Below are 13,011 nucleotides of genomic sequence, written 5' to 3'. Positions count from 1 at the left end.
AATCTCACCACAGTAGCTTTTGTTACTGATAACAGTTGCTTTTGTAACCTCGCCGGAGGTTATCGGAAATCTGATCAGAGTAGCTTTTATTGCTTACGACAGTAGCTTTTGGTGTTAATGACAGTAACTTTTGTAGTCGCCGGAGTTCACCGGAAGTTGGCCGGAGACCCGCCGGAAGTTGGCCGGAGACCTCACTGGAGAGAAGAGAGAGGATGATTGTTAACTTTTTACTCTAGTGGCATTTATGTAAATATATTAAATTTTATATCTAAAATTGAACACCTTTTTTTATTCTAGTGGCCTTACGAGGGAAAAAAAAATAGTTGGTTACTTTATAGCTAAAAAAACATTCAAATATGCACTTATATGTAATTAACCCAAATAATTATCCCAATGTCCTACATATTACTGCTACATCGGATATTGTTATGTTAGACTAGAAAGATCGTTTTAGGCCATTCAAAAATCAATTTTTGGTCATGTCCAATTACTCCTACATTAATTATGAAATCACCTTAAATTTTAGGTCATTAGAAAATTAGTATGAATGAAATTTAAGACCAATTACTAATTTGTGTTACAAAATTCGTAAAGTATCTAATTGAATTGACAAGTATCCTTGTGCAGATCGACAAGTATGCTTGTCGTTATGTTATACAAAACGACTAAACAAACCACTAGATGGAATCTCCCCTGGAGCAACCAGCACCAAATAGATATACTCTATCTGCTGACCTTGAGAAATGCGAATGAATTTGCATTTTCAGTCTTTAGCTCTTTCTTTTGATTATCTCTTCCTTATCTCTCAATTAACAATTAACCCAGGGTTTTGGTGCCCATCATTTATATTCTTGTTAACACGAGGAACCCCTCGGGAAAAGAAATTAACAGGGCAAAAGCCATGGAAATAGTAGAGGAAGAGAGCAGCAGCTGGGTATGCGGTGTTTCTCATCTTGTTCCTTCTGTTCAAGAATTAGCCAAGAAGCCCATAACCACCCTTCCACCCAGATATATACAGCAAGATCTCGATGATAGTGATGCTCGAGACCAAAAAAACAAGATCGATTCCGACGACGCGCGCAGTTCTGTACAGCCTGAAATACCAACCATCAACTTCGAGAAACTGCTTTCCAGGAAAGAATCGAACAGTTCTCATGATTCTGATGAACTGGCTAGGCTCCACTTGGCTTGCAAAGAGTGGGGTTTCTTCCAGGTACCTCAAGTTTAGAGTTCAGAAAGTATTTAAATTCCCTCTTTCTTCAATACATTCATGTACCAATACTTCTATTGATGAAAGGTACCATTTGAATGTATGTGGGGTTAAACACTTGAACTTAACCGTTTATTTTGGATATTTTGGACAAAGTATCAGTATATCACTTCAAAATAAGCAAGAAAGCAATCATTGACCGTAGAGTGCTTTTAATTGTATGTTGCAAGCAGTTGGTAAACCATGGGGTGAGCTCTTCTTTGTTGGAGAAAATTAAGACAGAAATTCAAGACTTCTTCAACCTCTCGATAGAGGAGAAGAAAAGGTTATGGCAGCATCCAGACGAAATGGAGGGTTTTGGACAACTCTTTGTCGTTTCCGAAGAGCAAAAACTTGATTGGGCTGATGTTTTCTTCCTCACCACCCTTCCCGTCCGGATGAGGAAGCCTCACTTATTCCCGGAGCTCCCTACTCCTTTCAAGTTCTCTCTCTCTCTCTCTCTCTGCGTGTGCATATTAAATTAGGCTACTATTGCATGATGAATGATGATCTAGGTGCGTGACTATTTACAAAGAAACTTACATATGTTACATGATCGAACAGAGACACCTTGGAGATGTACTCATTGGAACTGAACAACCTAGCCATGGCTATCCTGACACAAATGGAAAATGCTTTAAAAATTGATGCCAAGGAATTGACCGAGTTATTTGAAGATGGAATGCAATCCATGAGGATGAATTATTATCCTCCATGTCCTCAGCCGGAGAAAGTCATCGGCTTTACTCCACATTCGGACGCCTCGGGCCTCACCATCCTCCTGCAAGTCAATGAAATTGAAGGTCTCCAAATCAAGAAGGACGGGATTTGGGTTCCCGTTAAGCCACTTGCTGATGCCTTTATTGTCAACATCGGAGACGCTTTGGAGGTAATCAACTTCTTAATTACTTAACGCTATTACCTACTTGAATGAGAAATATTCACTAGCTAGCTTTAAATATAAATTGAACTAATGGCAGATTAAAACAAATGGGACTTATCGTAGCATTGAGCATCGAGCAATTGTAAACTCCGAAAAAGAAAGACTCTCAATCGCGACATTTTGCAACCCGAGATTTGATGGTGAAATTGGACCAGCCTCTAGCTTGATCACGGAACAAACACCTGCTGCATATACAAGAATCGGAGTGCAAGACTACACCAAAGCCTTTTTTGCGCGTAAGCTTCAAGGAAAATCTTTTCTTGATGATCTCAAAGTATAAATTAAGTTCTTCGGGTACCTAATATGTTAAGATCATCAAGATGAATATTGTGTACTCAATTGGTAAGTCTAGAATAAAGTGATCAGATAATAGCAAACTTCAACAGTCAAAAGTGTGAATGGTCTCTCCTCTGACTCTCGCAAGAGAGGATTTTCCGCGGCGGTTTGTTTCGACTGGTGGCAGCTCTGTTCCTTTGACAGAGAAGGGGGTCCCTTCTCCTCTTCCTCGTCTGATTTGCGGTGGTGACGGCGGGCTAGTTTGTCGGTATTACCTAAACATAGGCTTTTGCCTTTTTCTCATTGCTACTGTTGTTGGTTGTGATGGCGGTGATAGACTCTTGGCCGACCGGATCTTGGATCAGAGTTGGCTTGGAACGAGGGCGCGCAGGGGTCGCCTCGTCCTGCGGTGGTAGGCCTGGTCTAACTGGGTTCATGGAACTATTAGTTATTTATTTTTTAAGATAGTATTGGGTTCCCAGCTTTTTTCACGAAAAGATGATGGGCCTAATTTTTTCTTTTTTTGAGAGAAGAGTTCGCAAAAATCTAGTAACTCTGAGGAACATTTTAATCATATTTCGGAGTATTAGGTTTTTGTTAGAATAAAGGTGAGTGAATTTTCTAAAATGTGGGTGTACTGAGGTATCCTGGGTCTTATTCTTTTTTAGGATAGGTTTTAGGGTTTTCTAAGGAACAATTCTTTATGTCAACCCCTCAGGTTTCGTTTTTGTACTGTTTGCTGAATCTATTTAATGGGATAACCTCTTTGATAAAAAAATATATATATATATATTAAAAAAAAAGTGATTAGATAATCGCCGACAGTAATATGCATTATCTATACTATTATTAAGAGAATAAATTTTGTTAGCCAAAGTGAGCGTGAAAAGACGACTTAATCCTTAGACCGTAGACTATCTAAAAATGTTTTTTAATAAATGAAGGCCATAATCGTAATAAACAAAATAATAGAATAAAATTTTAATTTATTTCCCCATAAAGTCTCTTTCTATAACTTTCCCACTTCCACAGCAAAAGAGGAAGGAAAAAAAAATTCCAAAACTCTCCACGTTTCTCCAATGATTATTTTGTTTTTTTTTTCTTTTAAAAATTAAACCCACATGTGTGTTTTGGTCTAGTCTATAACTCTATATCTAGTGATAACTGTATTGTTTAACTATGGTGATGTATTGCAGGCCTAATATTTGTCAAAAATAGTGGTTGGAGTAAAATGTAGGAGAATTACGTTGGGGGTACTAATTAAGGTAAATTACATGTATAAATACATAAATAATGTTTGATCTTTACGTACGAGGCTATGAACTACTTGGTTGATAACCTTGTCATTCTTAATGTTGTAATGTCCCCTTCTAGCATAGCATTAGTTACTCATGAAATCTCTCTCTATAACTTTCCCACTTCCACAGTTCCACAGCAAAAGAGGAGGAAAAAAAAAATTCCAAAACTCTCCACGTTTCTCCAATGATTATTTTGTTTTTTTTTTCTTTTAAAAATTAAACCCACACACAAAGTGTGTGTTTTGGTCTAGTCTATAACTCTATATCTAGTGATAACTGTATTGTTTAACTATGGTGATGTATTGCAGGCCTAATATTTGTCAAAAATAGTGGTTGGAGTAAAATGTAGGAGAATTACGTTGAGGGTACTAATTAAGGTAAATTACATGTATAAATACATAAATAATGTTTGATCTTTACGTACGAGGCTATGAACTACTTGGTTGATAACCTTGTCATTCTTAATGTTGTAATGTCCCCTTCTAGCATAGCATTAGTTACTCATGACTTCATAACAAAACTGAACATGTCAGATTCAGTAGGGAGATACCTTGTAATCAATAAAGTAATTTGAGATTCATAACCAAAACCAATTCAGTTGGGAGATACCTTGTAATGGATAAAGTATTTGAGGTTCACAACCAAAACCTATTGATAATGGATTGAGTTTACCCAAATCCTTGTAAACTCATATATAGACGAAGTCTCCATATTCCAAGGTGCTGCGACTTATATTCTCAATATTAATTAGACGAAAAATGATTTGTAAATAAAAGAAAGGAAGGCTCTGGATGATTAAGGTATTGATTACATACTTTCTAAGTTTGTGACAATCAAGACAATTATTTATTGAACGTAAGTAATAGATGTCACGTCTGAAAATATGGATCTTAAAATAATTCTCTCCGTAGAGAATGATTTATATAAGATTAAGTAAACTTACTAAAATTCAGTCCTGAAGAAAGACTTTTTGAAGCTTCTCCTCATTAGACTAGCAAGTCTGCAAGTGTAGACCCACTAATTGTTTTGTGTTGGGTAAATAAGACCTCCCTTTGTCTAGTACCTCGTAACTTCCTTAATCCTTATAGTTGGGCTGCTGGGCAGTTGATATCGACTTGATTAACTGTCCAACTTACAACGTAAAATTCTTTAAAAGGACACAATTAGTGTATACATGTAGACACAACTAAAACTCAACCTAGAAAGATCTGGGATACTTGAAAAGGTGCAAAATATCTCTACATGGGTCTTGAGCATCTACAATTAGGCCCCAACTGTTGGACTGTGACACTAGGCCATGCACCTCTCGTCCTCTCCCAAATACCATCAAACTAAGCAAATTCACAAACTAGAGGATTCCTGCATGAACAGCATTGCAGAAGACGCATACATATATAAGGTCAGAATTAGGAGAAAGGTGTGAAACTGAATCCTGTCCTTTTGCAGCTAATCGTCTCTAAAAGCGAGCCGAAATAATATGCTATGAATCCTCCTCAGAATGAACGACTTAACAGGTCAGAACTCCAGAAGAAAGAGCTGGAAAAGAGTCCCAATTAAAAAAGGTTCTGCCTCGCATTCACGAACCGCACTGACATGGTGCATTTTAGACTGTTAATACTTGGTTTTTCTTCTGTTTGTAGTGTACGTATGAGCCAAGGAATAATTACAGCTGCGCATGCGTTAGGTGGCGAAGCTGCAATCTGGTTCTCCCGGGAGATAAGCCCTCAGCATTATTTGTACATTTTAGGTGCTTCCTGCGTTATTGTTCTTCGGTCAGAACCTAGATATTTTGCTGAAAGCAGCAGCTTCTAGTGCAAAGTTAAATATAATGGGACCCATAATTTGATTGCCTTTCAATATAAATCAAGAGCAAAGATTTTCTTTTGACTTTTTATTCTTTAATTAATTGGTTTAATAATATTCTAATATCAATTATTATCAACTTTTTCTTCGGTCATAACTTATTTTCAACTGTAGAAAATGATATAATAGTATTTAAACTCAATGTCGACGCAATATGAATATAATAGTAATTGAACTCGATGTCGACGCAATGTGAATTATGGGGTCGAAGGGAGAAAAATGTGTATGGCACTGTGAAATACGGTCATCATGTAGCTAGCTAGCATGACGATCCATATAAGTTTTGGGCCATAGAGAAATTAAGCGGAATATATTTTTGGCAATTTTGTATTATTATAAATATTAAGGGCTAAGGTTATCTTATAAGTATTGGGTCACTTACAGCGTCGATGCATACAAGAATTTACAACATATAAATCTCAGCACAACTTCTTTACGAAGGATCTAGATTTCAAGTGGTGCCCAAAAGATATGGCAATGGCTCTATTACCATGTTTGAATCAACTGGGGCAAGAGCTACAAAGGATCACCACTCCCTTCAATCTTTTCTTGGTTTCTCTCCTCTCGCTTTCCATATTCATTTTGTTTTCATTTTCCGGATCAGGTTCGAAACTCAAGTTACCGCCATCTCCAACAAGGTTACCACTAATTGGAAACCTCCACCAGCTAGGCACACTCCCACACCGCTCTCTTGGCAATCTGTCTAAGAAGTATGGCCCTCTAATGCTACTTCACTTGGGCCTAGTTCCAACACTAGTAGTTTCATCAGCAGAAATGGCCAAGGAAGTCATGAAGACCCATGATACTGTTTTCTCCAGCCGTCCCAAAACTACAGCTGCAAACATATTAGTCTATGGATGCCACGACATCGGCTTTGCTCCTTATGGGGAGTACTGGAGACAAGTTCGGAAACTTTGTGTTCTTGAACTTCTCAGCCTCAAAAGGGTGCAACAATTTCAGTATGCAAGAGAAGAAGAAATTGGGGAGTTGGTAAACAAGATAGGAAAAGCGTGCCTCCGCCAGTCTCCTATTAATCTAAGTGAGATGCTGATAAAAGCCTCCAACAACATAATGTCTAGGTGCGTTCTTGGACAGAATTTTATAGAAGAAAATGGAAATTGGTTTGGAGAGTTGTCAAGAACGTTGATGGCTCAACTAATGGTTTTCAGCTTCGGAGATTTCTTCCCTTCTTTGAGATGGATTGACAGTCTTAGAGGACTAACTGCGCGGTTGAATAAAACCTTTGTCGAAGTAGATGGATTCCTTGATCAGTTAATTGAAAAGCATAAGTCAGCAAATGGAGAAGTTGATTCCAAGGACTTTGTGGATATTCTCCTCCAGCTTCAAAAGGATAGCATCCTTGACTTCGAGCTTACTCGAGACAACCTGAAAGCCATCCTAGTGGTCTGTCTCTCCTTCCCTCAACATTTTTGTATATACTCATTGTCATTTTTATTATTAGGATTAATTATTCTTCTTAAGGTAATAAGGGGAGTTCATTTTCTTATTGTTTTTTTTTTCTCTCCACATTTGGTAAATTTTGCATCTTTTATAGGACATGCTCATTGGGGGAAGTGATACTAGTTCAACCGCGTTGGAATGGTTAATGGCAGAGCTGGTGAGAAATCCAAATGTAATGGCCAAAGTCCAAGAAGAAGTTAGACGGGTGGTGGGAAAAAAGGCAAGGGTGGATGTGAGTGATATCGAACAAATGGACTACCTAAAATGTGTCATCAAAGAAGCTCTAAGACTACATCCTCCAGCTCCTCTTTTAATTCCTAGAGAAACAATTGCAGGTGTGGAATTGGGAGGTTACTATATCCCTGCGAAAACAAGAGTGTTTGTGAATGCATTTGCAATCCAAAGGGACCCTGAATTCTGGGACAGACCAGAGGAGTTCCTTCCGGAACGATTTGAGGGCAACTCAGTTGATTTCAGAGGCCAGGACTTCCAGTTCATCGCATTTGGTGGTGGGAGAAGGGGGTGTCCTGGAGTGACCTTTGCGGTTGCTGCAGCTGAATACGAGCTTGCAAACCTTCTTTATTGGTTTGATTGGAAATTGCCTAGTAGTGGTAGTGCATTGGCCGAGACCTTGGACATGACTGAAGTTTACGGTCTCACTGTCCATAAAAAAGCTCCTCTTCATGTCGTGCCATTATTGTACTCCCCTTGATCCTCCATTCAAAGGTCTTATGCTTTATATATGTTCTTAATGACTTAATCTACTAGTTTCATTGTCCTACCTTTTTATTCTGTGTTTTTAGTAATCACAAGTTGTTTCTATAGTTTGTAAATCCTCGTTGCCACCCAAAACCAAAATAGGCTTTATAAAAATTGTGCATATGCTTAACATTAACAACAATTCACCATAAACAATTTTCATCTCATCAGCATAATTTAATGTAGGCGCAAGTGTATATATCGACACAGATAATAGATGTGATATCACTGATATGTGTATACGATCTGCCAGTACTTCTGAAAATTAGAACTTTTTATTAATATCCAACACTATAATTACAAAGGTAATTGGAAAGAAAAAATAGCTAATGATACAATCACTCCTCCCTCCTCAATTCTAACACTGAACAATCCCAATTAAACCCACCTAAGACAATCCATAGTGAACAGCTCCTGTGTTCCTGTGAGCAGCTACAGCTACAGCTGCGGCACCAACAGGACCAAACTGTGACTGCGCATGCAGCAGCTTCGTATCTATTGCATTTAGTTGATCTACCTTGGTGGATGGCGGGTGGTATGGGTTGGTGTTGACATCGATGACCATGCCCGGAATAGGTTTTGACACCAAGTTACGTTGTTCAAGATGGGGTTGCAGTTTAGCATGTGCTGCGTCCCTCTTCATCTCCAACAGGGACTTTTCTTGACCGGCAGTATGAGTTCTGAAGAAGCAGTGTGGAGAGATAGACTGCTGAGGAAGAACTGCGTTTCTGTAGAACGTCCTTGGATCGTGGGTTTCCTTAGCATTTCTGCCATTCTCATGTGGAAGAACCGGTCCGACAACTCGTCCAGGTTTTGCTGTGTATGGCAAAGTAATCAACATTGATACAACAGAAAGAAAACAACACAAAACAAAACATTCTGCCGGAACAAGACTAGTAAATCAAACTAAACCCTTAGTAATGTCATCTGTTCCTCTGAAACTGGAGTCCAGATCATGCATCTTAAGGTTATTATGAAACATATTCTACATCAGAGCAACTAGGACAGATGTAGAAAAATATAAACTCGGTCAATTCTAGTTTGAAGTGCCATAAGTAACTAGATATAATCATATAATTGAGACTTCATTGCATCTGCATAGTTATGCTAAACAGAGAAAAAATGCAGTAGGGTACCTGTTGGCACCCTTGGTGGAGGACGTGAGGCCTTTGATGGATTCCCATTAATGGTGTCTGTTACTTTAAGACAGTTAGAAGCCTCTTCTGTCTGCCGGTTCTCATACGAGAGCAAATTTGGTTGTGCAATAGGGGGTATCGTACTTGAGTGAACAGTAGATCTGCAAACATGGATTACTGTTGGTAATGCATCCAAAAGAATATTTAATATTGTAAAGTAACGGAAACCTTGTAGATACAATTTTTTTCTCTCCATGGCAGCAGAATGTTACAATATTGACCAAAATTGATATAAGCTTGCAAATACCCCTACCGTGGAAGGGAGACATGCTTCCTCTCTGGAGGAATGACCGGTCCACTTTTACCACCATGTTCCTCGAGATAAGCAAACTGCTTTCTGAATTGACCTATAGCACTGCAATTGATAAATATGTTATAGATTATCAAATGGAAACAGAAAAATCTATTTGAAACAATATAGTGATAAAATTAATAAGATGCAATTTTAACCTTGGATACAAAAAGCTTGTGCCTTCAGTTCCGTTCATGTAATCCTTAAGAAGTTGTGGATGGTATTCGAGTATTTCCCGGTAAATTAGTTCCCTAATGTCCTCCTTAATCACTCTTCGCCTTTCAAATTCAAATTCCAGCTTTGAAATAGGCTGACAAGAAAGCTCTCTCTCGACTCTGGCCAGACCCTTGAAGTACGGATCCGCCAATGCCTATAAAATATAAAATATACAAATAAATAAAAGGTTTCGGTCCAACTGTATTAGCAAAGCAAAGAAGAAGGCTCTACAAATCTACTTGATAATGTTGCTAGATGCATCGCGAGGAAATACGCATTTTCTGACAACAATCAATCAGAGAAATCACAGACCTCCTCTGCAGTCGGTCGATCCTTTGGGTCAAAGGCCAGTAGCCTTTGCAATAGGCGGAGTGCTAAAGGATCTGCCTTGGGAAATTTTTGTGTAAATGACACAGGATGCTTTTTCCGCATCTCTGTCAAGTATTTCCTTGCCTTCTCATTTCGAACCTGAATGCATAAAAAATACTCATAACATCAAATACATTAAATAAATAAATAAATAAATAAATAAAAGAACTAACAACAATAAAGCATAGTACAGATGTGATGTGTGAAATATATACAATAAACACATGCACACGTGTGTGTGTGTGTAGAGAGAGAGAGAGAGAGAATGGCTCATACTCCAGAGATGGTCTCTAGTGTAGGCGTTCCAAGGAGGTCGGTAATCAAATCTAATTGATGAACAACACTTTTACCGGGAAACAATGGCTTCCCTGTCAAAACCTCTGCAAATATGCAGCCAATACTCCATATATCAATGGCCGGTGTATACTGCACAAAAGATGCAAACTAAAATCAGACCCTCGCAGCGGAATCAAAAGTTGACAAAGCACTTAAACCACTCCAGAGAAACGGATATAACCTGACACAATTACCTGAATGACAGATATTTCAACTTCCAGGAGAATTCAATAGTCCTCCCTGAACAAGAATTATTATAATCTAGCATTACTGCTTACTATAAAGCACTTAGAAGGCATTCCAGAGAGAAATAAATGCATAATCTTCTTGACTATGTCAAGCCAAGTGTTTCACCAGTCTGTATTTGCCTATTTGGCCTCTAAGTTTCTTATTAAATTTTCTCTTTCTTCTTTGAGAGTAGACTCATTTTTAAAGATAGAAGATAAATGTGCATAGGGCATGCTATATGAAACTGTCTTAACTGACAGAATGATTAACAGAAAACCATACTACATCATGCTCTAACCAAAATTAAAGTCCAACGAAAAAATAGTAGTGATCTGATTACATTGCCATTTGATATGAACAAAATTCAATGATGGTAGTAAGCCATACCTTGGAAAAGAATGATCCACATAGTTCCGGAGCTCTGTACCATCGTGTAGCAACATAATCCTGCAATTGTATCAAAAGTAAACCAGAGATTACATAATCAAGTATTTTGCCACAATTAGACAAGTAACTGTTTGGACCTTTTTCTTTCTCTTTTTTAGCAAAATACAAAATTCTGTAGACAAATTCAGATTTCAAATAAAACTACTTACTGTCCAAAATATTGTAGTTGGGGTATCATTAAAGGCAACTCTTGCTAGTCCAAAATCACAAACTTTAAGCTTGCAATTTGCATTGGCCAATATGTTTTTTGGCTTAAGATCTCGATGATACACATTTGCTGCAACCAAACGTCTTCGAATCAGGTCATAGTTCATAAAATAATCCTGAATATCACCCCACCCCATTCCCTTTGCTTAAGTAAAGAAATTGAGAAAATTATATATTGGGCTTTCACCACTCTTTTGATTGAAAAAAAATACACAATGATTGACCAAGTTTGTAGTTCCACTCATAATTTATGAAATTGAACAATTTAAGGAAACGCCCAAATAAAGAAAATGAGACAGTCACCTGTATGCATATATTTCAATGCACGTAACATCTGGTAAAGAAAGAACTGATGATGTTCGCGGGTCAAGTCATCATTAGCCTTGATAACTTGGTGAAGGTCTGACTCCATCAGCTCAAAAACAACATAAATATCTTTGAACTCCCTCTTTGAAGGTGGTAACATGATGCGCTTAATTTCAACAATATCAGGATGTCTTAAAAGCCTAAGCAACTTAACTTCTCGCAAAATCCTAATAGCATCAGAGATGTGCTCAAATATATCATGAATTTTCTTTATGGCAACTTTCTCCCCAGTATGTGTGTCAATAGCCGCACAAACCACCCCATAACTTCCCTTCCCTATGACTTCCAGAATCTTGTATCTATTAGCATCCCCATACTCGGTGAAAAATTCCATCTCTTTCAGGTCCTGAAAAAATAGCAAGGAGTACATCAAAATTCATCCATGTTGGGATTTTTTTCTTTTTTGGCTAAGCATGTGGCGATCTTGTTAGACATTGTAAAAACCAAACCAGTTGCAACTTCTTAACATTATAAGTCCTATAGAACACTGTCTACAAAGCAATTTTTATGAACCAAATCCAACGACTGACCAGAAAGCACCAATTCGTTTTCTAACAAGCCCTCTTTCCACAGGTGCATGGTTTAATACGCTTATCTCAGTCCACCATGCATTATCAAGACATCCACTTTCAAAACCATAAAATCAGAGAAAATTATTGCAAAGAGGAGAATGGAATCGGGTGCTAGAATAAACGCGACACAGACAAAACAACATGCTCTGGTGGAGCATCAAAACAGTTATAAACAAAAAGTCCCTTTCTTTAAACACAATTCCACCACAACATATGGAAAGAAAAAGATGCACACATTGCCACATCAAACACTCAAAACAGAACTAGAATTCAAATTAAGCAATCACATAAGGTAAAAGAACACCAAAAATGGAAACACACCCAAAAGGAATGCCACCCCAGAAAACAAAGACCTTACAAATATGGAGGAAAAAGAGAATGTTACACAATGAAATGTTCAACCAAATACCCAAAATCTTTAACAACCCCCCAATTCAAAAACGCCGAGAAATTCAAAACACAAAGAGAAAGAGACCTTCTTTGGGTGATTGGTATGCATCTTCTTCTTCTTCTTCTTCTTGTTATGAGAAATTAAACAAAACCCAAACTCAAGAGAAGACGACGACGTATAAAGATCAAAGCTTTAGAAGAAGAAGAATACTAAACTACCCACATTCGCTCCGGGGAGACCTTGAAACCCTAATCCAAACCTCCTCTCTCAAATCCAAATCCGCAGCCCTCAAAATCTTCCCCCAATTTCCCAGATCCCCAGCAATCCCCAATCCCAAATTCAAAAGAGGCAAGATTGAAATTGAAGGGCTGCCAATTTTGAAAAAGTCAAACCCTAGGATTGTTTTTTCGAAATTTGAAAACCCAACGATCTCTTCGGGGAAAGAGAGAGACCGGTTGGGGTGGTCGGATCGAAGAAAATGAAGAGAGAGTCGTCGTCGTCGTCTTCTTCTTTGATTTTAAAATGTGATCGTTTCGTTTTCG

The 13,011-nt window shown here is 38.0% G+C and overlaps 3 protein-coding genes across 4 annotated transcripts; 2 read left to right on the top strand and 1 right to left on the bottom strand.

Annotated features, from left to right (window-relative positions):
- The first annotated feature begins 698 nt into the window (after positions 1-698).
- LOC112168289 (protein SRG1) lies at positions 699-2,923 on the top strand. The gene is made up of 4 exons (XM_024305407.2): positions 699-1,213; positions 1,444-1,691; positions 1,814-2,138; positions 2,230-2,923. Exons 1-4 carry the CDS (start codon positions 902-904, stop codon positions 2,470-2,472), a joined length of 1,128 nt encoding a protein of 375 aa, XP_024161175.1. The 5' UTR covers positions 699-901; the 3' UTR covers positions 2,473-2,923.
- A 3,095-nt stretch (positions 2,924-6,018) lies between these two features.
- LOC112202881 (cytochrome P450 71A1) lies at positions 6,019-7,886 on the top strand. Its single transcript, XM_024343914.2, has 2 exons — positions 6,019-7,033; positions 7,185-7,886. The coding sequence occupies exons 1-2, from the start codon at positions 6,101-6,103 to the stop codon at positions 7,800-7,802; spliced, it is 1,551 nt and encodes a 516-aa protein (XP_024199682.1). The 5' UTR covers positions 6,019-6,100; the 3' UTR covers positions 7,803-7,886.
- A 164-nt stretch (positions 7,887-8,050) lies between these two features.
- On the bottom strand, positions 8,051-13,011 carry LOC112202880 (mitogen-activated protein kinase 19). Of its 2 annotated transcripts, none has more exons than XM_024343910.2 (10): positions 12,554-13,011; positions 11,444-11,852; positions 11,083-11,210; positions 10,874-10,933; positions 10,199-10,348; positions 9,866-10,021; positions 9,496-9,707; positions 9,299-9,400; positions 8,986-9,146; positions 8,051-8,665 (listed from the first exon to the last, which is right to left on the bottom strand). In XM_024343910.2, exons 1-10 carry the CDS (start codon positions 12,575-12,577, stop codon positions 8,238-8,240), a joined length of 1,830 nt encoding a protein of 609 aa, XP_024199678.1. In that variant the 5' UTR covers positions 12,578-13,011; the 3' UTR covers positions 8,051-8,237. The 2 variants fall into 2 exon arrangements, with proteins under 2 accessions (XP_024199678.1, XP_024199681.1); XM_024343913.2 differs by having other exon boundaries at positions 12,692-13,011.

The sequence above is a fragment of the Rosa chinensis genome, chromosome 5, assembly GCF_002994745.2.
Source record: "Rosa chinensis cultivar Old Blush chromosome 5, RchiOBHm-V2, whole genome shotgun sequence".
Taxonomy (NCBI): Eukaryota; Viridiplantae; Streptophyta; class Magnoliopsida; order Rosales; family Rosaceae; genus Rosa; species Rosa chinensis.
The sequence above is the reverse complement of the archived record's forward strand: the minus strand, read 5'-3'. Positions and strand labels throughout refer to the sequence as shown.